The sequence below is a fragment of the Juglans microcarpa x Juglans regia genome, chromosome 1D, assembly GCF_004785595.1.
Source record: "Juglans microcarpa x Juglans regia isolate MS1-56 chromosome 1D, Jm3101_v1.0, whole genome shotgun sequence".
Taxonomy (NCBI): domain Eukaryota; kingdom Viridiplantae; phylum Streptophyta; class Magnoliopsida; order Fagales; family Juglandaceae; genus Juglans; species Juglans microcarpa x Juglans regia.
This window is the reverse complement of record NC_054594.1, coordinates 37,891,121-37,918,097: the sequence shown is the minus strand read 5'-3', so window position 1 is coordinate 37,918,097 and position 26,977 is coordinate 37,891,121. Positions and strand designations below refer to the sequence as shown.

General features: G+C 34.5%; 1 protein-coding gene and 2 pseudogenes across 1 annotated transcript; all 3 read left to right on the top strand.

Annotated features, from left to right (window-relative positions):
* Positions 1-4,748: 4,748 nt before the first annotated feature.
* Positions 4,749-8,807, top strand: LOC121252128 (annotated as a pseudogene).
* Positions 8,808-13,277: 4,470 nt separating this feature from the next.
* On the top strand, positions 13,278-26,854 carry LOC121252114 (cellulose synthase-like protein G2). The gene is made up of 9 exons (XM_041151599.1): positions 13,278-14,049; positions 14,164-14,268; positions 14,937-15,059; positions 15,437-15,649; positions 15,741-15,840; positions 15,943-16,115; positions 16,209-16,559; positions 16,716-17,218; positions 26,664-26,854. Exons 1-9 carry the CDS (start codon positions 13,450-13,452, stop codon positions 26,728-26,730), a joined length of 2,235 nt encoding a protein of 744 aa, XP_041007533.1. The 5' UTR covers positions 13,278-13,449; the 3' UTR covers positions 26,731-26,854.
* LOC121252122 lies at positions 23,140-26,854 on the top strand (annotated as a pseudogene).
* Positions 26,855-26,977: the final 123 nt, after the last annotated feature.

Sequence of the window (26,977 nt, the reverse complement as noted above, 5' to 3'; positions counted from 1 at the left end):
CCCTCCCTTTCCATGTCTATCATGTCCACAAACTATCCATTCTCCTGAACAGAGCACACTCCCTTGTCCACTCTGCGGCTTAGGCTTTCTTGATTTACTACAGAGTCTCTTTTCTCTTCCAAGTCCCCAATACCAGAACCGCGCCAGTGCTACCTTGGCTTCTTGTGTTCGCTTCTGAACTCCTCCTCTCTTTCATATGGCTCATCGGCCAAGCTTTTCGATGGCGTCCTGTTACTCGGACAGTCTTTCCAGAACGACTATCGGAAGACGATAAGCTCCCTGCCATTGTCGTGTTCATATGCACTACAGATCCAGACAAATAACCAACTGTGGTGGTGATGAACACTGTGTTATTAGCTATGGCGCCAGACTACCCCCCCTCGAGAAGGGAAGCTTGGAGGTTTGCATAGTACTGGCTTCCTTTTTGCAGGAGGTATGGAATCGAGACCAGGTGTCCAGAGCATTATTTCTCCACTCTAGCAGATGATATAGGCTATGGGAGTTCTGAATTCATGACAGAGTGCCAAAAAACTAAGGTTAACTGTTTGTGTGTTTCGTTAAATGGCTTGTATATATGTCCTTTTTAGATATCTTCTGACCTGAAAATCGTGTTTCAGCAACCATAGTTGACAGGGAAGATATTGGTGCAGGAAAGGTATGAGATGATGAAGGACTCTATAACACAAGCAAGAGAAAGATGCAGGCAAGGCCATAGTAGGAGCAGTACTGCTCGAGATCACCCTTCTGTCGTTGAAGTGTCTCTCCTTTTTCTTCTTAGATAGTGCCATTAATTTGACCGAGAGGCCATTATGATCCTCACTTGTTTCTTAGCATTTGACTTATTTATTCTGAAATTAATCTTCTGATGCTCAAAGAATTCTGATGCTCTCAAAGGTATTTACTTGATTGGTTGTATAGCATCCTCAAAGACTGCCTAATTTGTTTGAAAAGAGTTGAAATGAGTTGAGATAATATTTAAAAATTAAATAAAATATTATTACAAAATATTTTTTAATATTATTATTATTATTTTGAGATTTAAAAAAATTGAATTGTTTATTTTATAATAATTAGATGAGATGATATGAGAACATAGGTTTATGGTTGGTTTGGTTACACAAAATTAAACTATCTTATCTCATATAATCATTATAATTTTTCCAAACTCCCATACAAAATATAATAAACAATTTAACTTTTTTAAATTCTAAAATAAAAATAATATTAAAAAATAATATTACAATAATATTTTATTCACCTTTTAACAAAACATTAGAGCTGTGCAAATGATCTGTTAATCTGATGGGCCCGCTTAAAGTTGCCCGACCCGATTCGACCCGATTTTGTCGAGTTATTGTATGATTGGGTCTCCAACTCGACTAGTTAACGGGTTTTCATTTTTATTTCAACCTGTCCACATTTTTTGCATTTCTTGAATCTTTTCATGCCTTTGCCAAAACATTGAGTCTATTTCGCCAATTCCACCAAGACGTCTTTGTACCTCATGTGAATCTCATCGTCGTCGAGATCGTTGGTCTGGGAAGCAGCTTTAGGTTTCGATATGTATATAAATCCACATGGTTATTCGAGGCCGTTACTGACAATTGAGGATAGAGCTTTCTAGAGTGAGATAATGGCTACGCTTGGCTGGTGGAGATTGTTTGGTGCTGCAGCCGGCGAGCTTCTGTCTCGGGATCTGCGAGGTGCACCGATCTTCTGCACCAGAACATGGTTGCGCACAATGACTCCACGGTCTGTCGGGGAGTAGCAGATTGAGAGAGTGAGCTAAGGTTGTTCCCGTTGGGGAACTCCAACAGTGGATGGGGAGTTACCTGAGATTCCCCATGTACGAAAATGACTTCGGGTGGGGATGGCCTCTGGCGGTGCGGTGAACAACTTCAATGGTAAGATCTCGACGTTTCCTAAGATCCAATACTAGTTTATATGTTTCAATACATATGGGAGGTTGATCATTATGAAATCAGGTTCAAAGTAAATCCGGCATCTGCTCGTTAAAGAAAAATAACCAATGGTTCATTTGGTCCCTTGGATTCGTCTTTGGACGCTTCCATCAAGTCCCCCATCTTCTCCTCTTCCATGGTTTAAGACCTGGTCGGGTCATACAGGTTTGACCCTATTTTATTTTGATTGGGTCGATTCGGATTGGGTTGTCCCTTGACTGGAAGTGTTTCGGGTTGGTTCAGGTATAAACTCGACTGTTTCAGTCCGGGTTGCAGGCCTACAAAACATCTTATCTCATTTGAATTACATAATCAAACGAGGCGGATTGGCAGAATTCATTTTGCCTTTGAAAATGTATTTATAAAGAAAAAAAAAACAGTTGTTAGGCAACCGCACTATGATGTTCCAATCTAACATTGTTAGACTTTAATTAAATTGTTTAATATTTATCGGCATGAACTTTTAAATTATATATTTTAAATTTATAGACATTAACCGATATATCGATGTCGATGATCACATGTCTCGCTCAATATATATACGTGTGTATTACATATTTATATAATATATATGGCCATATTTTGTGAAGTAACTTTGAAATCATGATGTGCATGCATCATGGAGCGTTAAAATATAGTTCAAGTTCTGTATGCATTATTTGTTGTTTTGTGGCCTACCACCTAGCTAGGTAGTTGCCGTGCATGGATTTATTGATGTTACCAACCCGGCCCCATGGCCCTCTCAATTTATTTCTAATCCGAGAACAGCTTAAAAAAAAGAAAAACACAAAATAAATCTCTAAATTTATAATAAATTGATGTGATTTTATAGAATATATTATATCTATTTTATAATAAAAATAATTTTATAATTTGATGTATTACATCAACTTACATTAATTTGTGAGTTTATTTTTATTTAATCACTTTGTGGTTAAAGTATTTTTTTTAATTATATACACATTTTTTTTAATAATTTTTTATATAATTATATTTTAAAATAAAAATATTAAAATAAAATAAGTTAAAAAAACTGTATAATTATCATTTTTCTTATTTTTTACATTTATCTCAACTTTTTCTAAGCATTATCGACAGTTTTTGTTGGTATTTTTTAATAAATAGAGTTTTTGTAACGTTTCTTTTAGTGCTATTACGGTGGCATTTGATATTGAGAAGGGTTTTAAAGTGTTATTATTCCGTTAATAGTTTTAATGGTTGAAGCGTTACTGTACGTTATGAGGTTTATTGCTTGAACGTTATTCAGCCCATCTTTATTCTCTTGATTGCCAGTAACATTTTTTAATAGGCTTGTTGTAAAGTAGCCATTTGGTATCTTTATTATAGTCGTTGGTGGGCTGCTTGTGTTTTAATTCTTTTTTATTATTTTTGCCCGTTAAGTCTTTTTACCTCCTATGACGTCTAATATTGCCCATATGGTTTATATATGTTCATTTGATCTTCGAAGTGTGAACATTAAGGCCTGGTTTATATTCGTAAGTCATCTCAACTCATTTCAACTCATCTCATTACTATTTATTATAATTTATCAATTTTAACTCACAAATCTCACTACTATTCATAACTCATCTTACTACTATTCACAACCCATCTTAATTCATCTCAACTCATCTTCGAATCCAAACGATACCTAAGAAAAAGTGAGATAAGAAAAACAAGTTTAATGAATATATATTTTTGAGAGTATATTTAGATAAGAGAAATGTGTTTTTTTTAGTAGAGTTTTGGACTCAACTACTTGTGTAGAGTAGGCTTGAGTCATACGACGATCAGTTGGGTTGGGCTGTTGAATTCTGGAGGAGTCAAGTCAATAAGAGTTTTGCTACAACGGTTAATTTGAGACTTTGTACACCGCAGAGAGCTTGAATCTCCTTAAAGAGAACGATATTTCCGTACTTCAGTCCAAACTAGTTTCGTTTTAATTTTAATTTCATTATAATTTTTATTATATTATTGTGTATTTCACCAAAAATTTTAAAATTTTAATTTAGATTTTGTGGGGATTGCCCATTTTAATTTATAATCCTCTTATGTTTTTTTTTACGTTGTTTATAATTTATACATAGTTTATAATTTAGATATATTCAAGCGTTATTTTGAGATTTCTTATAACGTTCGACATTTTAATCATAAAATCATAATTATAAGAAATTGTCGGTACTGGTGACGGAACGATGCTGACCCTCTCTCTCTCAAATATTTATTTTATTATTTTTTTCTTTTATCAAATATTTATTATATGAATAATAAATAAAAAATTTGAAATAATTTAAAAATAATAAACTCAAAAAAAATATTAAAAAATTTAAAAATTAAAAAAAATGTGAGCGTGAAGTATAGTAAAGATTGTATAGCAAAACTCTATATAAAATAATTTTGGATTTTAAATCCAATAGATGTATCCAGCTTCTGCAGGCTGGCTCTAAAAACACCCCTATTTTTGGTTAAAGATAGGCGGGGAGGGGGAGGCATTGAAGCTTCGTGGATAGCGAGTTAGGATGCGTTTGGAAACTAAATCAAATTAATTTATTTTAATTTATTATTATAATTTTTTAAAATTCTAACATAAAATATAATAAATAATTTAATTTTTTTAAATTTTTAAATAATAATAATATTAAAAAATAATATTTTAATAATATTTTATCTTCTCAATTCAATTCAATTTAACATTTAAATGCAGTCTTAATATTTTTTGACGGGTCCATGATTGGCTGATCCTTTAAAAGCGTGCGTCAGAGACTGAGAGCTCATGCTTCTACCGAAGGGAATTAGCACGAACAAACAAGAGAGGCAGGAGATAGAAAGCAATGGAGGATTCCCTCCCTCTCCATGTTTGCCATGTCAACAAACTATCCATATTCATCCACAGGTCACACACACTCGTCCACTCCATGGCTTTAGCTTTCTTGGTTTACTACAGAGTGTCCTTCCTCTTCCAAGACCCCAAGATCAGACCCACACCGATGCTACCATGGCTTCTTGTTTTCGCTTCTGAGCTCCTCCTCTCTTTTATATGGCTTCTTGGCCAAGCTTTTCGATGGCGTCCTGTTACTCGGATAATCTTTCCAGAACGACTACCAGAAGACGATAAGCTTCCTGCCATTGACGTGTTCATATGCACTACAGATCCAGATAAAGAACCAACTGTAGTGGTGATGAACACTGTATTATCAGCCATGGCGCTAGACTACCCCCCGAGAAGCTTCACGTGTACCTTTCAGATGATGGTGGTTCGCCTCTGACTTTGCATGGTATGAGGGAAGCTTGGAGGTTTGCATGGTACTGGCTTTCTTTTTGCAGGAGGTATGAAATCGAGACCAGGTGTCCAGAGTTTTATTTCTCCGCTCTAGCAGATGATATAAGTTTTGGGAGTTCTGAATTCATGATAGAGCGCCAAAAAACTAAGGTTTTGTGTGTTTCTTTAAATGATTTGTATATATGTCCTTTTTATATATCTCCTGGCCTGAAAATTGTGTTTCAACAGCCATAGTTGATTGGGAAGATATTGGTGCAGGAAAGGTACGAGATGATGAGGGACTCCATAACACAAGCAAGAGAAAGATGTGGGCAAGGCCATAGTAGGAGCAATACTCCTCGAGATCACCCTTCTGTCGTTGAAGTATCTCTCTTATTTTTCTTCTTAGATAGTGTCATTAATTCGGCCGAGAGGCCATTCTGATCCATCACTTGTTTCCTAGCGTTCGACTTATTTATTCTGAAATTAATCTTCTGCTACTCTCAAAGGTATTTACTCAAAGTATTTAAATAAAATATTGATGTAATATATTTTTTTAATATTATTACTATTTTAAAAGTTAAAAAAATTTAATTATTTATTTAATTTTATGTAAAAATTTAAAAAAATTATAATAATTATGATAATAGGAAGAAACAGAGACAATTTTGTTCCTATCCAAATAGAAGACGATCAAACAATAATAAAGACTACTTCGGATTTAAGTAAATTTTTATTCTTATTTTTTATTTTATTTATTTATTTTTATTTTTTATGTACAATTCAGAGTAGAACTTGAAGGGACTTCAATTAAAACGTATATAGTGTTGATAGTGGTAGGTTTGAATAATCGTTTCCAATAATTTGCTGGCAGCCGGCTATAGGCCGGGTTTTTGGAATTAATTTGTCAGATTATCTAATTCCCTGACGTTGGCAGGTAATACAAGATGAGTCCAATGACACGGTACCAGAAACGAAGATGCCTCTCCTCGTCTATGTTTCTCGTGAGAAAAGGCCTTCTCATCCCCACCATTTTAAGGCTGGAGCCCTCAATGTCCTTGTATGCCTTTCTCCTCCATTATATACATACTCACATAAATACATTCACACATATAGTAGCAGGCTTCATTTGAATTTAAAATTTACCTCAATTCTTCTATCTCATTATTATAATTTTTTTAAATTTTTGGACAAAATATAATAAATAATTTAACTTTTTCAAATCTCAAAACAATAATAATATTAAAAATAATATTCTAACAATATTTTATTTAAATCATCTCAACTCATCTTGAATCTAAACGAGACTATTTGTGTGTATATATATATAAATAATGGAATCTTATTATGTACAAGCAAGTTTATGTACTAATATGTATATTAAAGTTGTTGCCTTCATATTCTAAATTTAAATTAGTACTATTTTCAATAAAATCTATTTTCTGACCAATTATATTGAATGAGTGCGCATATTAGTACGCATAATTGCTTACAATTAAATTTTTTTTTCCTAAATAATGTTAAGTATGAGTTCAAAATATACAAAGTTTTTGTAAAAATGTAAGTCCTATAAAAAAAAAAGGTAAGTTTTTCTAGCATTTTTTACAGTAGTTTTGCTTTTTTAATAAAGACATAGCCAAGATTTGTACATTTTGAATTTGTATATATCATTTATATATATATATATATATATATATATATATAGATGCGTTTAGTTTGCTCCATTAGTGTATAACTTACAACTAACATAATTGCAGCAACGGGTATCAAGTATGATAAGCAATTCCCCCTACATACTAGTGCTGGATTGTGACATGTATTGCAATGACCCGACATCAGCAAGGAAAGCTATGTGTTTCCACCTTGATTCTAAGATATCAAACTCACTCGCATTCGTTCAATTCCCTCAAAGATTCCACAATATCAGTAAGAACGACATCTATGACAGTCAGCTGAGATCAATATTTTCGGTACGTACTATATTATATGGATATTAAATATGAGTATCAGCTTAAATATGCATATCAATCCTTTAAGATTTAGATCAGATTTTTTTGCCCATTTTAGGTGCAATGGGAAGGTCTAGATGGGCTTAAGGGACCCGTCTTGTCTGGTACGTGCTTTTACATCAAGAGGGTTTCGTTATATGGAAGTACCATAAATGAAGGTTAGATTTTTTTAGTCTATTCGGCATTTTTATCTATTGCTGATGAAATACTATGTATTCTTGCTAATTTCTTATCTCCATTAACGCCAGTTCAATTTGCTGATATGAACCTCGAGGAACTTAAACGATCATTCGGTTCATCCAACGAAGTAATCAAATCTGTTCGCCAAATCTACAAGCCGAATGTGATCAATGATCAGCGTAGTTTGCAAAAAGTGATCACTCAATTACAAGCGGCCTCCTGTTCATATGAAACTGACACTAAATGGGGTAAAGAGGTACCGCTCATAATATTCTTTTTCTTCACTGATGTTTGAATTACTGATGGACGGTATTTCACCTAAAACATTTGGATTTCTCCTTGGCAGGTTGGTTTCTTATATGATTCTGTGTTAGAAGATTACTTAACAGGGTTCAGGTTACATTGCAAAGATTGGACTTCCGTTTTTTGTAATCCATCGAGGGCACAATTCTTGGGAAACGGCACCACAAATTTGAATGACTTCTTAATTCAAGGCACGAGATGGAGCACCGGGTTGATAGATGTCTGTTTCTCAAAGTTCTGCCCTCTCATATACGGACCACCCAGAATCTCTATTCTCGAGACCATGTGCTATGGAGAGCTTGCATTTTCTCCTCTTAATTGCTTGCCATTATGGTGTTTTGCCACCATTCCTCAGCTGTGTCTTCTTAATGGCATCCCCTTGTACCCGAAGGTAAGAACACATACCCGTATTGTCATTTAAGTAGTTGATCATATATATTGCTATACAAACTCCTGATATAGATTTTGTGTCATGCATGCACGTACAGGTCTCAAATTCTTTTTTTGCCGTATATGTGTTCATATTTCTATCGGCTCTTTCTAAGCATTTGTACGAGGTGCTATTAACCGGAGGGTCATTTCAAACCATGGAAAATGAACAGAGGGCATGGATGATCAAGTCAATCACATGTTACATGTACGGAAGCTTAGATGCTATAATGAAGCGGATGGGAATGAGAGAAGCCAGTTTCATGCCAACCAACAAAGTTGAGGAGGATGAACAAGTCAAGCTTTACCGAGTTGGAAAATTTGATTTTCAAACATCAAACATGTTTCTTCTTCCTATGGTTGCCCTAATCATCCTGAACATGGCTGCCCTCGTTGGTGGACTTCTGAGAGTGATCTTTGTTGGCGATTGGGATAGGGTGTTTGTGCAAGTCTTCATCTCATGTTATATCTTATATATAAATCTCCCAATAATTGAGGGCATGATGATACGGAAGGACAAGGGACGCATTCAACCATCGGTCACTCAATTGTCTGTTATAATCTGTATTTTTTTCTTGTTTTTGGGGTCTATTATTATCTCAATTGTTAGGTAATGAGATAGTAGAGTATAGTACTATTTAGCAGCTCAAGTTTATTTTGTGTACGTATGTATATATGTTGATCAAAAGGACGTCTTTTATGTTGTATGTTTAATAATTGGTATGCTTTTCCTAGATAGTACTGCGATTATTCCTTTTTCATTTTGTAAGATGAAATATTGTTATAAATTAAGTATTCCAACCTTGTTAGACTTTAATTAAATTGTTCAATATTTATCGGCATGAACTTTTAAATTATATATTTTAAATTTATAGACATTAACCGAACGATGATCACATGGCTCGCTCAATATATATACGCGTATGTATTACATATTTATATGATATATATGGCCATATTTTGTGAAGTAACTTTGAAATCTTTTTGTGCATGCATCATGGAGCTAGCGTTAAAATATTGTTTAAGTTTTGTATACATTATTTGTTGTTTTGTGGGCTACCACCTAGCTAGCTAGTTGCCGTGCATGGATTTATTGATGTCACCAACCCGCCCCATGACGCTGGTCCCTCTCAATTTATTTCTAATCCAACCACCTCCACAATTGGATCATTAATTAATCAAGACCGTACCATCAGATCCGTTTTAATGTTTTGTTTTAATTATGATAACCGCTACACAAAAAATTACATAAAATAAACTTATAATTTAATATAATTTTATAAAATCTGTTAGACCTATTTTATAATAAAAATTAATTTACAATTTGACGTGCCCATCAAGCCACATCAATTTGTAAGTTTACTTTTGTGTAATCACGCTGTAACTAAAATATTTTCCTTTTATAATATACACACAATCTTTTTTATAATTTTTTATATAATTATATTTTAAAATAAAAATATTAAAATAAAGTTAAAAAAATTGTATTTCTATCATTTTTCTTATTTTTAACATTTATCTCAACTTTTTTTAAGCATTATCGACAGTTTTAAAATTTTAATTTAGATATTGTGGGGATTGCCAATTTTAATTTATAATCCTCTTATGTTCTTTTTTTACGTTGTTTATAATTTATACATAGTTTATAATTTATATATATTCAAGCTTGATTTTCAGATTTCTTATAACCTTCGAAATTTTAATCATAAAATGATAGTTATAAGAAATTGTCGGTACGTTTTTTCTGAAAAACTGAAAAAAAAAAAAAAAAAAAACCCTTTCTCAGTACTTCTCACTGCCTTTCATATCAAAGAACCTTTTGAAAATTGGAAATTAAAAGAGAAATGTTACTCTTACATATGGGGCTCCCCCGACGTGCTCCCGACAGTTCCTTGTTCCGTTTAGATTTAGAGATGTGTTGCAATAATTATTATAATATCTAACTTTTGTTAGCCCATACAGATTGTTTTTGTAATAATAATAAAAAAAGTATTTATGAAGTCATTTAAGTGAAGGGCTTTTTTTTTTCCCCTTCTTACGCGCTGTTCACTTTCTTCTTCCTCTCTTTTTCATTTCAAGTTCAACCGCATTCTTTCAATTTTTCCTTTCACGTTACATAGCTTGCAACTTCTCTTGTTTTCCTCTCCTAAATCTCCATTAAAATGAAATCATCAATCGTTCGGATCCATAACATAACTCTCTTAATTTTTGGCCATCAATTTCCTTCTCAAGTGAATGGTTTTACTTTTATAGAAATCCCAAAGTTTTCTTGCATGAGGATTTCAAAAATCCCTACCACTTCTCTCTCAGAATATTTTATTTCTCGAATCTTCCTACAATTTAGTAGATTTTTGTAAGTTCATTATCTTGTACTCATTATATTTTTTATTCTAAACGTGATTTTTTTATTTATTTATCATGGTGTTACTTTTTTAAAAAAATTCTCTATGATTTCAATAATTTTTCATTGAGCCATCACGTTTGTATTTGGTTTTCCTTACTTTAGTGCAGATTGTAATTATTTTTTCTTTTATACATACATTGATTCTTTATTTTAATTCTGTTTTAGTTTTGATTTAAAAAAAAATAGATTTGATGAAAATCATTGTTGTAGGGGATTTTGGAGGTTAATTTGTTTAGAAATAAAATCTGAAAAATAGAATTCTTATAAAGCAATGAGGTAATTTTTATAATGCAAAATGTGCACTCTGATATACATGAACGTATTTTCTAGTATAACATATTATTATCAAGACACAAGTATCCTTATCATGCCATATTTTTCTAACTTTTTCATAAATCAAAATGTTAGTACAGTAGGATAGATTTTTAAATGGTTTTAAATTTACGATATTAGTAATGAAGCATGTTAGGCGAGTATGTGCTTATATTTGCTCCATATCATTTAGGTTCTGAGTGGTACAATTGTGGCAAGTAGTATTTTGAGATCACGAGGTAAGTAGATTTAATTAATCAGGCCTTTTTTTTAGAGATTATGAATTTTTCTGAGTTAAAAACATGTATTGTACAGAAAATTTATTCTGCATCATATAGAAATATTAGAGCATTTCCAAATAAATTGTTATATCATGAAATGTGTAACTTGAGCCTAAACTTATATGCAACTAGTTATGATACAATTGTAGAAACTTTATGTGCATTATAGTTGCACCAAATATTCTATGAGTTATATGATATCATGTTTCTATTATAAATTTTTATTCGGGAGGACAACTAGACCCTAAATAGAAAGGGGAAAGATAACTACACTGAAAGATATTTAAGAAGGTGTAGTTCCCAAAGGAAGAAGAGATTATTATGTGAAGGATATATACTTTTGAAGGGGTAGTTTCCCTATGGAGAAAGTTTTATTATAGAATTACATAGTATAAGCATTTTATTTTTTTTGGAGTATTAATAATGTTATTGGTTATTATTTATTTGATGTATTGGTTTATTTAATGAGGCTCTTATGTTATATTCAGTTTAATCAATTCTACTTATGGAGCCGTGGACTTACCATTCCACATATAAAGTTTTATTTTACAGATGTCAAAAAAGAGTAAGACAAAAAGGGAGCTTAGATGATATGTGGAAGAGTTAGATTAAGAGTGGTGGAATAAGTGTTATAGAATAGTTTGAATTCTAGTTTGTGACATTTTTTTATGAACCAACCGTTCGAGTGAAATTTAGTGTTTTAAACTCTATTTATATATAAAAGTTTTCTCATAGTTCTTTTTTTGTTATTGTTACGTTATTATTTTTTAATGTCAATGAAAACATCTCTAATAGTTAAAAAAATTGGGGGTGTTATAGTTTTAGATTAGTTAAATAAAATATTATTAGAATATTATTTTTAATATCATTATTGTTTTGAGGTTTAAAATTTTGAATTGTTTATAATATTTTGTATGAAAGTTAGAAAAAATTGTAATGATGAGAAGAGATGAGTTGAGGTGAGTTTCGAATCCAAACAAAGGATTATGGTTGGTTTGGATTTAGAGATGAGATGAGTTGATGTGAGTTGAAGTGAGTTTCGAATCCAAATAAAGGATCATAGTTGGTTTGGATTTAGAGATGAGATAGTTCTAGATAAAAGATGAAAATTAAAAAAAAATTGTTAGAATATTATTTTTTAATATTATTGTTATTATTTTGAAATTTAAAAAAGTTGTATTGAGATTTGAAAAAATTAAATTATTTATTATATTTTATGTAAAAATTTTAAAAAATTATAATGATAAAAAAAAAAAAAAAGAAGATATAAAGAAGAGATGAGATGATTAGTGGGGACTCACTAATTTGACCAGTGCTGAATAAAGTTATCCACGATTGAAAAAACAAGCAGCCGTCTCAAATCGTCCGTCCAACCAAGTCACTAGGACGGTAGGACCTACTCAGATCGAAAAAAGGCTGCAAAAGTTATAAACGTGGTTGGCTGCGTATTATTTTGTTTATAATATAAAGCTAAACCGAACCTCCACCAGATGCTGTTGTACTGAAGACAAAAGTTGCCGTAGATATTTTGTGTAATCAATGATAAATTTACAATCTATTTATATTTTATTTATAATTTATCAATAAATAAAATAAATTTTCTTTTAATTTAAACACAATAAATCAAAATCAATACTAAAATAAACATTTAAAAAAATATTATCTTATTTGAAGATAGTAAAAAAATTGTAAAGAGTTCTCAGGATTTGTTTAAAGACTGAAATGAAATGATAGTTTGTAAATATTAATAAGATAGTTTGAGTTGATTATTTTTAAGATTTTAGAAAAGGGAAAAAAATTGAATAAAAAATATTATTAAATTAAAATATTGTAATAATATAATTTTATAATTTTTTTTTATTTGTAAGATTTAAAAATGTTGGAATTATTTTTTATTTAAAATTTTAAAAAAATTATAATAATTAATTTAAAAATTTTATATTTAAATTATAATTGAAAATAATATAAAATAATATAAAATAAGATAAAATAAAATCAGAATTTTTTCTCTCATCTAAAATCCCGAACCTCCCCAAACTCTTCAATTACCTTTTGTGTATGTTCCTTCCTATGCACACCAGCCGTAGAATAGCATTTGCTTGGGCTGCCCAGCCGTAGAATAGCATTTGCTTGGGCTGCACACAACTTTATAGAGTAGCATTTCCTTGTGCTGCACACATTGGTTTGTCTACTTTTTTGACGGGTCAATGATTGGCTGATCATTTAAAAGCGTGCGTGAGAGACTGAGAGCTCATGCTTCTGCCGAAGGAAATTAGTACGAACAAACAAGAGAGGCTGAAGATAGAAAGCAATGGAGGATTCCCTCCCTCTCCATGTTTGCCATGTCAACAAACTATCCATATTCATCCACAGGTCACACACACTCGTCCACTCCATGGCTTTAGCTTTCTTGGTTTGCTACAGAGCCTCTTTCCTCTTCCAAGACCACAAGATCAGACCCACACCCATGCTACCATGGCTTCTTGTGTTCGTTTCTGAACTCCTCCTCTCTTTCATATGGCTTCTTGGCCAAGCTTTTCGATGGCATCCTGTTACTCGGACAGTCTTTCCAGAACGACTACCGGAAGACGATAAGCTCCCTGCCATTGACGTATTCATATGCACTACAGATCCAGACAAAGAACCAACTGTGGTGGTGATGAACACTGTGTTATCAGCCATGGCGCTGGACTACCCCCCAGAGAAGCTTCACGTGTACCTTTCAGATGATGGTGGTTCTCCCCTGACTTTGCATGGTATGAGGGAAGCCTGGAGGTTTGCATGGTACTGGCTTCCTTTTTGCAGGAGGTATGGAATCGAGACCAGGTGTCCAGAGTTTTATTTCTCCGCTCTAGCGGAAGATATAGGCTTTGGGAGTTCTGAATTCATGACAGAGCGCCAAAAAACTAAGGTTAACTGTTTGTTTGTTTCTTTAAATGGCTTGTATATATGTCCTTTTTAGATATCTTCCGGCCTAAAAATCGTGTTTCAGCAACCATAGTTGACAGGGAAGGTATTGGTGCAGGAAATGTACGAGATGATGAAGGACTCTATAACACAAGTAAGAGAAAGATGCGGGCAAGGCCATAGTAGGAGCAGTGCTGCTCGAGATCACCCTTCTGTCGTTGAAGTATCTCTCTTCTTTTTCTTCTTAAATAGTGCCATTAATTCGGCTGAGAGGCCATTCTGATCCATCACTTGTTTCTTAGCATTCAACTTATTTATTCTGAAATTAATATTTTGATGCTCTCAAAGGTATTTACTTATTGGTTGTATAGCGTCATTAAAGACTCTTGCTAGACCTCCTGCCTGATTTGTTTGAATAGATAAGATGAGTTGAAATGAATTGAGATTATAGTTAGAAATTAAATAAAATATTGTTATAATATTTTTTTAATATTATTATTAATATTTTGAGATTTGAAAAAATTGAATTGTTATTTTATTTTGTGTGAAAATTTAAAAAAATTATAATGATTAGATGAGATGATATGAGAACACATAACCTATGATGTTCCGATCCAAATAGAAAGATGATCAAACAATAATAAAGGCTAGTTTAGATCTAAGTAATTTGTTTGTTTTTATTATTATTTTTATGTACAATTCAGAGTAGAACTTGAAGGAACTTCAATTAAAATTTAAAACGCATATTGTGTTAATAGTGGTAGGTTTGAATAATCGTTTCCAATAAAACGCTATAGGCCGGGCTTTTGGAATTATACATTCGGCTCCTTATTTCGATGCAGATGAAGCACAATTGATTTGTCAGATTATCTAATTCCCAGCGGTTGGCAGGTGATACAAGATGAGTCCAATGACACGGTACTAGAAACTAAGATGCCTCTCCTCGTCTACGTTTCTCGTGAGAAAAGGCCTTCTCATCCCCACCATTTTAAGGCTGGAGCTCTCAATGTCCTTGTATGCTTCTCCTCCGTTATATATATACTCACATAGATACATTCACACATGCAGTACTATACATACATATATATATATATATATATATGAGAGTAATATTAGGTATAAGTTCAAAATATACAAAATTTTTGTAAAAATGTAAGTCCTATATCAAGAAAAAGTAATTTTTTCACACATTTTTACGGTGGGTCTGCATTTTTATAAAAAACATACACAGGATTTGTACATTTCGAACTTGTATGTATCATTTATATATATATATATATATATATACACGGGGAGAGGGAAAGGGGGAGAGAGAGAGAGAGAGAGAGAGAAGAGATGCGTTTAGTTTGCTCCATTAGTGTATAAGTAACTTACAACTAACATAATTGCAGCAACGGGTATCAAGTATGATAAGCAACTCCCCCTACATACTAGTGCTTGATTGTGACGTGTATTGCAATGACCCGACATCAGCAAGGAAAGCAATGTGTTTCCACCTTGATTCTAAGATATCAAACTCGCTCGCATTCGTTCAATTCCCTCAAAGATTCCACAATATCAGTAAGAACGACATCTATGACAGTCAGTTGAGATCAATATTTTCGGTACGTACCACGGATATAAAATCTGAGTATCAGCTTAAATATGCATATCAATCCTTTAAGATTTAGATCAAGATTTTTTTGCCCATTTTAGGTGCAATGGGAAGGTGTAGATGGGCTGAAGGGACCCATCTTGTCTGGTTCGGGCTTTTACATCAAGAGGGTTTCGTTATATGGAAGTACCATTGATGAAGGTTGGATTTTATTAGTTTATTCGGCATTTTTATCTATTGCTGATGAAATACTATGTATTCTTGCCAATTGCTTATCTCCATTAACGCCAGTTCAATTTGCAGATATGGACCTCGAGGAACTTAAACGATCATTTGGTTCATCCAACAAAGTAATCAAATCCGTTCGCCAAATCTACAAGCCGAATGTGATCAATGATCAGCGTAGTTTGCAAAAATTGACTCAATTACTAGAGGCCTCCTGTTCATATGAAACTGATACTAAATGGGGTAAAGAGGTACCACTCATAATATTCTTTTTCTTCACTGATGTTTGAATTACTGACGGACAGTATTTCACCTAAAACATTTGGATTATTTCTGCTTGGCAGGTTGGTTTCTTATATGATTCTGTGTCTGAAGATTACTTCACAGGGTTCAGGTTACATTGCAAAGGTTGGACTTCCGTCTATTGTAATCCATTGAGGCCACAATTCTTGGGAAACGGCACCACGAATTTGAATGACTACTTAATTCAAGGCACGAGATGGAGCACCGGCGCAATAGATGTCTGTTTCTCAAAGTTCTGCCCTCTCATATACGGACCACCCAGAATCTCTATTCTCGAGACCATGTGCTATGGAGAACTTGCATTTTCTCCTCTAATTAATTGCTTGCCATTATGGTGTTTTGCCACCATACCTCAGCTGTGTCTTCTTAATGGCATCCCCTTGTACCCGAAGGTAAGAACACATTATACCCATATTTTCTCATTATTCATTTTAGCTATTAACATTCCCAATTACACTGATATATTTCAAATAACTTTCATTGAAGTAGTTGATCATATATATTGCTATACAAACTACTGACATAGATTTTGTGTCATGCACGTACAGGTCTCAAATTCTTTTTTTGTCGTATATGTGTTCATATTTCTATCGGCTCTTTCTAAGCATTTGTACGAGGTGCTATTAACCGGAGGGTCATTTCAAACCATGGAAAATGAACAGAGAGCCTGGATGATCAAGTCAATCACATGTTACATGTACGGAAGCTTAGATGCTATAATGAAGCGGATGGGAATGAGAGAAGCCAGTTTCATGCCAACCAACAAAGTTGAGGACGATGAACAAGTCAAGCTTTACCGAGTTGGAAAATTTGATTTTCAAACATCAAACATGTTTCTTCTTCCTATGGTTGCCCTAATCATCTTGAACATGGCTGCCCTCGTTGGTGGACTTCTGAGAGTGATCTTTGTTGGCGATTGGGATAGGATGTTTGTGCAAGTCTTCATCTCATGTTATATCTTATATATAAATCTCCCAATAATTGAGGGCATGATGATGCGGAAGGACAAGGGACGCATTCAACCATCAGTCACTCAATTGTCTGTTATAATCTGTATTTTTTTCTTGTTTTTGGGGTCTATTATTATCTCAATTGTTAGGTAATGAGATAGTAGAGTATAGTACTATTTAGCAGCTCAGGTTTATTTTGTGTACGTACGTACGTTGATGAAAAGGACGTCTTTTATGTTGTATGTTTAATTGGTATGCTTTTCCTAGATAGTACTGCGATTATTCCTTTTTCATTTTATGAGATGAAATGTTGTTTTCGTTATATGATTTGAGATTAAAGTTAAAAAGTTGAATAAATTATTATTAGAGTAATTTTTTTTAATATTATTTTTATTTTAAAATTTAAAAAAGTTGAATTATTTATTTTATTTTGTATGAAAATTTAGAAAAATTATAATGATTAGATGAGATGAGATAAATTGAGAAGATACCTAAGTATTCCAACCTTGTTAGACTTTCATTAAATTGTTGAATATTTATCGGCATGGACTTTTAAATTATATATTTTAGATTTATAGACATTAACCAATCGATGATCACATGGCTCGCTCAATATATATGGCCGTGTATTGCATATTTATATGATATGGCCTCCCTTCCAATCAGCGTTTATTCTTGGGAAGGTCATCCAAGAAAATACCATTGTAGCTCAAGAAATCTTCCACTTTATGAAAATGACAAGGAAAAAAAAAAAAAGGTTTGATGACAATGAAAATTGACATAGAAAAAGCATTTGATTTCATGGAATGAGATTTTCTCTTGAATGTTCTAGCTTGTCTCGGGTTCCATCCAGTTTGGATTAACTGGATCAAAACTTGTATTACAACTGTTTCTTTCTTTGTGCTGATCAATGGATAGCCCTGTGACTACATAAAACCTTCTAGAGGACTTAGGTAAGGTGACCCTCTCTCCCCATTTCTCTTTATTATAGGTAGTGAAGTTCTTTCGAGACTCATCCTTAGGAAGGAAGCATTGGGGCTTTTAAAAGGGATTAAAATGGGGAGAAATGGTTTTACATTAACTCATCTTCTTTTTACTGATGACCTCATTCTTTATGGTATTGCTTCGACTAGTGTTGCAAATGCCTTTATAAATTGTCTCAATAAATATTCTGCTTGGTTGGGTCAAAGGATTAATAGAAGCAAGTCTTCCACACATTTCAATAAATTCACTCCTTTGGAATCTATTAGACAAATCAGATCCATGGTGAATTTTAAGTTATCATCAAAGAATCCCAAATATCTTGGTCTTCATTTGAACTTGGATAAGAGCAGCAAGAATATTTTTACTGAAATCAAGGAAAAGATACAAAACAAAATGGCCGGTTGGAAAGCAAAACTCCTCTCACAAGCTGGGAGAACCACCCTAATCAAATCTGTTGTGAGTTCAATTCCGGCTTATACCATATCCAGTATTCTCATTCCAAAATCTACTGCTAATAGCATTGATAGATCTTTTATGAGATTTTAGTGGGACTTTGATCCAAAAAAAAAACCACAATTTTACTCCTAAATCTTGGCATTCCATTTGTAAACCGAAGTCTATGGGAGGCTTAGGAGTCAAGCTCATCTCAAGCTTTAATAAAGCCCTCCTCAGTAAGCTTGGGTGGTCTCTCTTCAGTAAGGACTCAAGGCTCTGGACATCAATTCTCTCCAATAAATACTTGAGTAAATATTCTTGGTTAGAAGTTCAAATCAAGCCAAGGGATTCGAAAATCTGGAAAGGGAAGATTCTCACCTCTAGTTATAACATTCAGATAAACAATGGGACAAATACTTTGGTATGGAAAGATCCTTGGATTTCTTCTTTATCTTCACAATTACCCATTCCATTTTCCTCTGGAGGCAATCACCTTGGCCACTGGATATTGAAGCATTGGCTGGGCTGGGAGTTTCAAGTTGGGTTCTAGCTCTATTAGATCCAAGTTCAAATCTGCATATTTCTCAAAATGAATCACACAACTTTCAGGTTTTTGTTGTTGTTGCCATGGATAGTATCTATTTTTATAGGAATCAAATTATTCATGGTTCCCAATCTGTTCCTATTAATCTTTTTGTGAAAAATTTTCTCAACAAGTACCAAGAACACAACAGGGCTCGGAATAGAAAGGAGAATAGTGATAGTCTCAAGTGGAGTCCACCTCCTTTTGGTCAAATCTCTGTATCATTTGATGTAGCAGTCATATCTTCAGGAAGCACAGCTGTAGCAGTAGCTAGGGATCATTTAGGGAAAATTTTAGCTTGTAAATCTGAATTTACAAGAAGCCGTAACTCAAGCTGTGGTGAGGCTTTAGCAGCAAGAATAAGAGTTAGACTAGCAGTGGAAAAAAAGTGGAATAATATTGTCATTGAAGGGGATTCCCAAGTGGTTATTTCAATGCTAATAAATCCAACCAAAATTTCATATTGGCTCGTTGAAGGTATGGTGAAGGATGCAAGAACATTGCTTACAAAATTGGAAAGTAGTTAAAATTCATCGGACTCAGAACTGATGTGTGCATTTTAAGGTTGGGCTTTTGCCCTCTGAGACTTCCTTACCACTAAATCTTTAGAACTCCTAATCCCCGTTTCACACATCTGGTTGTTAGACTCAGGGTCTGAACAATAGACTTTCTGGCTATCAGGAACAGTTTCATTCTCCCCTTCTGATAAGACCTCAAACATATTAACAATTTCAATTCCAACTTCTAGCTTGCTTCTCATACTCTCCTCCAAATTCTCTGTCGACTTACCTTCCCCTCCTACCATCAACTCTCGTTGCATGTCCATGTTTTGCTTAGAGCAATTGTCCATCGTCCTGATCTTCTCACTCTCCCCCTTCTTTGATCTCACTTTGTTAACATCCCCCGTCTCTATATCCTCCCCAATTCCTGATAGTTTGTTCTTTTCTACCTCAACCCCTCCATGTCCCAACACTTCCACAAGCCGAACTGGTTCATCGTTTATGATGTGCTGCACTAGCTGTAATTCTCGATCCTGTCTCTCCCCTTATTCTGTCTTGCATCAACTTGACTCTCCTAGTTTTGTCCAATTTTACCCTTCATCATCTCAAGGAATAGAATCTATATTATTAGTCAAATCAACTTGTTTTTTTTTTTTTTTTTTTTTTTTTTTTTTTTTTTTTTTTTTATCCTTATACAATTTCCCTCCAAATTATTTCCTCTCCTTCCTTTCCATTCACCCTCAGCCTTTTTTTATTGGATTTGGCTTGAAACTCTCACCAGTCCCTCACACCACATTTGTATGTCCCTGCCAAAAACATTTGGTACACTAGAAGCCCCTTTTCTCATAAACAACTTCCTGCCATAGCCTCTTATTTTGACCTTCCACCAACGGAAAACCACAAATTGGCTCATCTTGAAGATCAACTTCAACACAGATTCTTGCCCTTGTAGCCCTCGTTCTATATAATGTAGCATTATCTGTACCTAGAAACCTACCAAACCAAGATGCTAGAATTTGTAGACCATCCATCTGATACAAATGAAGCGGCAACCGTCGCATGTAAATCCATTGTGGCACAATTGAAGGTTCATTTCTCAAGTCAAAATCCACTGTCCAATTAAAGAAACGAAATTGACACCTTGCCACTACGCTTCGCTCTCTCGCCCATGCATACATATAATCTTTTTCTTTTGCCACATGAAGCAATACATGAAGATCATCAATGAAACAAAACATTGGGACCTCGATAAAATCATGTGTCTTGATGATCTTTAAACGTAGCACATCAATCAAAGGCCTCGAGGATTGAAACTTCAACACCAAGACATATTTGAGATCTTCCACCACCCTATCGATCTCTACGTAAAAAAAAAAAAAAAATCACAATTCTCTGTTAATCTATTCTGGCTACCTCAAAGGAAGACGAAACTTGGCTTTAGTTAAAGGCCTTTGGAGAGCTTAAGCAAACGTATGGTATTCACCCACCAAACCATTTAACATCTTTGCAGCCCCCTTCTCATCCTTATCACCACTATTTTCTCCCACCATGAGCCCAAATCCATTACTCTAATAACACTTGAAAGACCCCATCTCAATCCTACCGGTAGCATGGGCTACTGGAGGGCCTCCCAATGTGGGCATAGGCTGAAACCCTAGCACACACGATGTCGCACAGGAAATCCTAGCAGAGGAAAAAAATTGCCCTGTCACGTCAGCACTTGATTAAACTTAGGTACCATGTTCTTATGTCCTTTTTGTTACATTGTTAATAATTTAGGAAAATGTTAAATGTACTTAAGAAAAATTTAGAAAAAACCTACTGCTCCACCTGTCAATTATTGATATGTTGAAAATCATAAAATTTGAAATTCAAAATTTGAATTTCAAAAGAAAACTAACAAAATAAGTTTTATAAGTAAAAATGTAAGCAAAACTGTAATTACATATAGCACTACTCAATAATTTATACATAGTTTATAATTTATATATATACAAGCTTGATTTTGAGATTCCTTATAACCTTCGAAATTTTAATCACAAAATGATAATTATAAGAAAGTGTTTTACTTTACATCAACTACTATTCATCTCTATTCTCTACACTCCACACCTGACAGTTTTTTTTTCATAGAGTGTGAAGTAGTAAATAGTAACTGATTAGAAGAATTATTTTATATTGTCTATGCGTTTTTTCAAAAGAATTATTCCAATATTTTGAAATTGGAAATTCAAAGAAGAGAAATACTACTCTTTACAAATGGAGGCTCTCCTTATCGGACTCCTGAGTCCTGACAGGTTGTTCTTTTTTATTTTTTTTTAATTTAATTTTAATGATTCATGAAATATTTTTTAATAATTTTAAAAAAATATTTAAAAATATCAAAATAAATAAATAAATAAACATCGTTGGGAGCCCCCATGTGTGGCTGCCACCCAAGAAAAGTGTTTTACTTTGTTTTCAGTGATAGCACGGATGGAGACTCGGTAATTTGAATGGTGCTGAATAAAGTTAGAGTCGAGCTACTCTGCCCAGAGTAGCCGCTCAAGTTTGACCGACTGAATATTTATTTATTTTTTTAATAATTTTTTTTATATATTTTTAATAGATTTAAATATTTTAAAAAAATATTTTAATACATTTAAAATCATTTTCTTAATTACTAAATAAAAAATAATAATTCCATCAAACGGTCAAATAGAGCTGTACATGAGACAAAGTAGTTTTCTTCGTAAAGTTATCCACAATTGTAAAACAAGCACGCGTCTCAACTTGTCCGTCCAACCAAGTCACGGACGGTAGGACCTACTCAGCTCGGAGAAAGGCTTCAAATTTATAAACGTGGTCGGCTGCGCATTTTTTATTTTTTTTTAAAGAGTAATACTATATACTATACTACTATTTTATATTTATTTTATTATATTTTATATGACATATTTCATATTATTAGATAATAAAAAATCATCTAATAAATAATTATTTAATAGTAATAAATATATTATATTATATATAATAAGATGAAAGTGAGATGGTAATGTGGTGTATAAGATTTTTTTTATATAATATAAAATTATTATTTTAACGAATTATATTAATAATATATAAAAAAAATACATAAAAATCACTGTACATAATAATTTTATTTACGGATAAAGAGTGGGTTCAGCAGAAACTGCTGCACTAAGAGAAAAGTTGCCGTAGATATTTTGTGTAGAGCAATGATATAGTTATAATCTATTTATATTTTATTTATAATTTATCAATAAATAAAATAAAATTTCTTTTAATTTAAACACAATAAATCAAAATCCAAACTTTCTAACTCTTCATTTACCTTTTGTGTATGTTCCTTCCTCTGAACATCCAGCTGTAGATTAGCATTTCCTTGGGCTGCACACATTGGTTTGTAACTTTGTAGAATAGCAATAGCATTTCCTTTGTAGAATAGCAATAGCATTTCCTTTGGCTGCACACAATGGTTTGTCTACTTTTTTGACGGGTCAATGATTGGCTCATCCTTTAAAGTTTAAAAGCGTGAGTGAGAGACTGAGAGCTCATGCTTCTACCGAAGGAAATCAGCACCAACAAACAAGAGAGGCTGAAGATAGAAAGCAATGGGGGATTCCCTCCCTCTTCATGTTTGCCATGTCAACAAACTATCCATATTTATCCACAGGTCACACACACTCGTCCACTCCATGGCTTTAGCTTTCTTGATTTGCTACAGAGCCTCTTTCCTCTTCCAAGACCACAAGATCAGACCCACACCCATGCTACCATGGCTTCTTGTGTTCGCTTCTGAGCTCCTCCTCTCTTTCATATGGCTTCTCGGTCGAGCTTTTCGATGGCGTCCTGTTACTCGGACAGTCTTTCCAGAGAGACTGCCGGAGGATGATAAGCTTCCGGCAGTTGATGTGTTCATATGCACAGCGGATCCAAACAAGGAACCACTTGTGGAGGTGATGAATACTGTGTTATCGGCCATGGCGCTGGACTACCCAGCAGAGAAGCTACACGTGTATCTTTCGGATGACTGGGGGTCTCCTCTGACTTTGCATGGTATGAGGGAGGCTTATAGGTTTGCAAGGTGGTGGCTTCCATTCTGTAGGAGGCATGCAATCATTACCAGGAATCCAAATGCTTATTTTTCAGCTCTAGATGATGATGGAGGCTCTGGGACTTCCGAGTTCATGATAGAGCGACGGAAGATTAAGGTTAGTCTTTGTGTGTGCATGTGTTTGGCGCCGGGGGGGGGGGGGGGGGGGGGGGGGGGGGGGGGGGGGGGGGGGGGGTGGGGGTGGGGGTGGGGTGGGGTGGGGATGTCTTTGCGCATTATGATTAATGGTTATGCATTTTGAAGTTCAATTGTGGGAGATCAATGCGTGTTCATGCATGCTTTTAGTTTTAATCTGACGTGAAATATTGTGTTTTAGCAGCCATAGTCACTTGGGGTGATAATCATATTGTTACAGGAAAGATACGAGATGTTCAAGGAATCGGTGATAAAAGTAATAGACAGAGGCGGGCCAGGGGACAGCAGCAGGAGCACTGCTCGAGATCACCCTTCTGTAATTCAGGTACCATTTTTCCCGTTCAGTTCCTCTTAACTCTCGCAGCGAATTCAGGGCCAGAATCGGAGAGACAGAGAGATACAGGCACTGTGTATCCCTCTCCGAATTCCCCCTTCCACTTTTTTCTTGATATATCGAGGCAAGGTTATTTTGCACAAGCCTTCCTATTCTTTGGGAATACAAAGTAATTTCGGTCGCCCGTCGTTTCTTCGCATTTATATGATTTACTCTGTGAAGGTTGCGTTTCTGCTTTAAGAAATGACGAAGGACGTATGATATAAGCCCGGAATGTTTTTTTTTTTTAACCCCAAGGAAGAAATATATCTCAATTTCATTAGATATTGCTCACTTGTTTTAGAAAATATATACACCAAATATATATACAGTCAAAAGCTTGAGAGAAGAGAGGAACAATAACATGATTTAGCAGGAATTATTTGATTTAATAGTTCATTTTGATGCAGACGTGCAGATAGCACAATTAAGTACCTAGATTATCTAATTCTCAGAGGCTGACAGGTGATACAAGATGATTCCAACGACAAAGTGCAAGTAGACCAAGCCAAGGTGCCTCTCCTTGTTTATGTTTCTCGCGAGAAAAGGCCTTCTCATCCCCACAATTTTAAGGCTGGAGCCCTCAATGCCCTTGTGCGCCCTCTCTCTCTCTCTCTCTCTCTAAATATCATCAATGAATAAATAACTTAAGACTAACATAATTGCAGCATCGGGTATCGAGTGTGATAAGCAATTCTCCCTACATACTAGTGCTGGATTGTGACATGTATTGCAATGATCCGACATCAGCAAGGCAAGCAATGTGTTTCTATCTTGATCCTAAGATCTCACCCTCGCTCGCTTTCGTTCAATTCCCTCAGAGATTCCACAACATCAGCAAGAACGACATCTATGACAGTCAGCTGAGATCAACATTTTCGGTATGGGAATAGAATCCGAGTCATGTTAGCTTACATACACATCTAGAGTCTTTAATAACTAGATCAAGACAGACCAGATATCATATCACTGAGATTACTCTTTCTGTTTTTTACCCGTTTTAGGTGCTATGGGAAGGTCTAGATGGGCTTCAGGGACCCATCTTGTCTGGTACGTGCTTTTATATCAAGAGGGCGTCCTTATGTGGAAGCACCATACAAGAAGGTTTGTTGCAGTACTTCTTCGTCTATTGCTGCTTTTTTTTTTTCATCCATTGCTGTTGGCACAATTATACTGAAAAATGCACTTTAATCTCCAGACATTGATATCGAGAAACTTAAGAAGACGTTTGGTTCATCCAATGAATTAATCCAATCCCTTGGCCGAAACTACAAGCCTAATGTGATCCAGGGACAACCTGGATTGCCAAAAGATGCTCAATTATTCGCCTCCTGTACATATGAGAACGACACTAAATGGGGTAAAGAGGCAAGTAATCCTCATGAAAATTTCTTTCCTTTTTCTGTAGTTATTATTTGAATTGTTAATCGATAAAATATTTTGGATTTCTCCTTTGCAGGTTGGATTCTTATATGAGTCTGTGACGGAAGATTTCTTCACAGGGTTCATCTTACATTGCAGAGGTTGGACTTCCATTTATTATAATAATCTATTGAGGCCACAATTCTTGGGTAGTGGCAACACGAAATTGAACGACCTCTTGACTCAAGGCATCAGATGGAGCTCCGGGATTGTAGAAGTCGGTTTCTCAAAGTTCTGCCCTCTTATATATGGACCATTCAGAATGTCTTTTCTTGAGAGCATGTGTTATGGAGAAATTACAATTTTCCCTTTAATTTATTTCGTGTCAGCATGGTGTTTTGCCATTATTCCCCAGCTCTGTCTACTCAACGGCATCCCCTTGTACCCTAAGGTAAGAACACTTGCCCGTATTTTCGATGCCCTCTTACTACTTCACACAGAAGGTTCACCGTACGCACCCTAGCTAATATACATGATCATCTATTGTGTCACAGGTCTCAAACCCATTTTTTGTTATATTTGGGTTCATCTTTTTATCGGCCCTCTCTGAACATTTATATGAGGTCCTAACAACTGGAGGATCATTCCAAACATGGATCAATGAACAAAGAATATGGATGATCTAGTCCATTACATTTCACTTATATGGAAGCTTAGATGCTATAATGAAGCGGATGGGAATGAGAGAAGCCAGTTTCATGCCCACCAACAAAGTCGTGGACGATGAACAAGTCAAGCTTTACCAAATGGGAAAATTTGATTTTCAAACATCAAACATGTTTCTTCTTCCTATGGTTGCCCTACTCATCTTGAACATGGCTGCCCTCGTTGGTGGACTTCTGAGAGTGATCTTTGTTGGCGATTGGGATAGGATGTTTGTGCAAGTCTTCATCTCATGCTATATCTTATTTATAAATCTCCCAATAATTGAGGGCATGATGATACGGAAGGACAAGGGACGCATTCAACCATCGGTCACTCAATTGTCTGTTATAATCTGTATTTTTTTCTTGTTTTTGGGGTCTGTCGTTCTTCGATGGCAAGTGAGATACGAACTTGTTTAGTAGTCCATTATTATTATTATATATTTTCATGTTAATCGTGTCAATAATGCCTTTGTTCGATCTGTAACTAGATCAGTTCATGGGAAAGATTGTGATGATCTCTATTCTAAGGGTATGTTTTTGCCGGTGCTGTGTTCCCTTCTCAATGTGCAACTAGGATTGGACAACTTGCTATCCCAATTGTTTCTTTTTTGTTAAGGAAGTGATTATTCTGTTTTAAGTAGTTTGGGACCATCGCTGGGAAGAT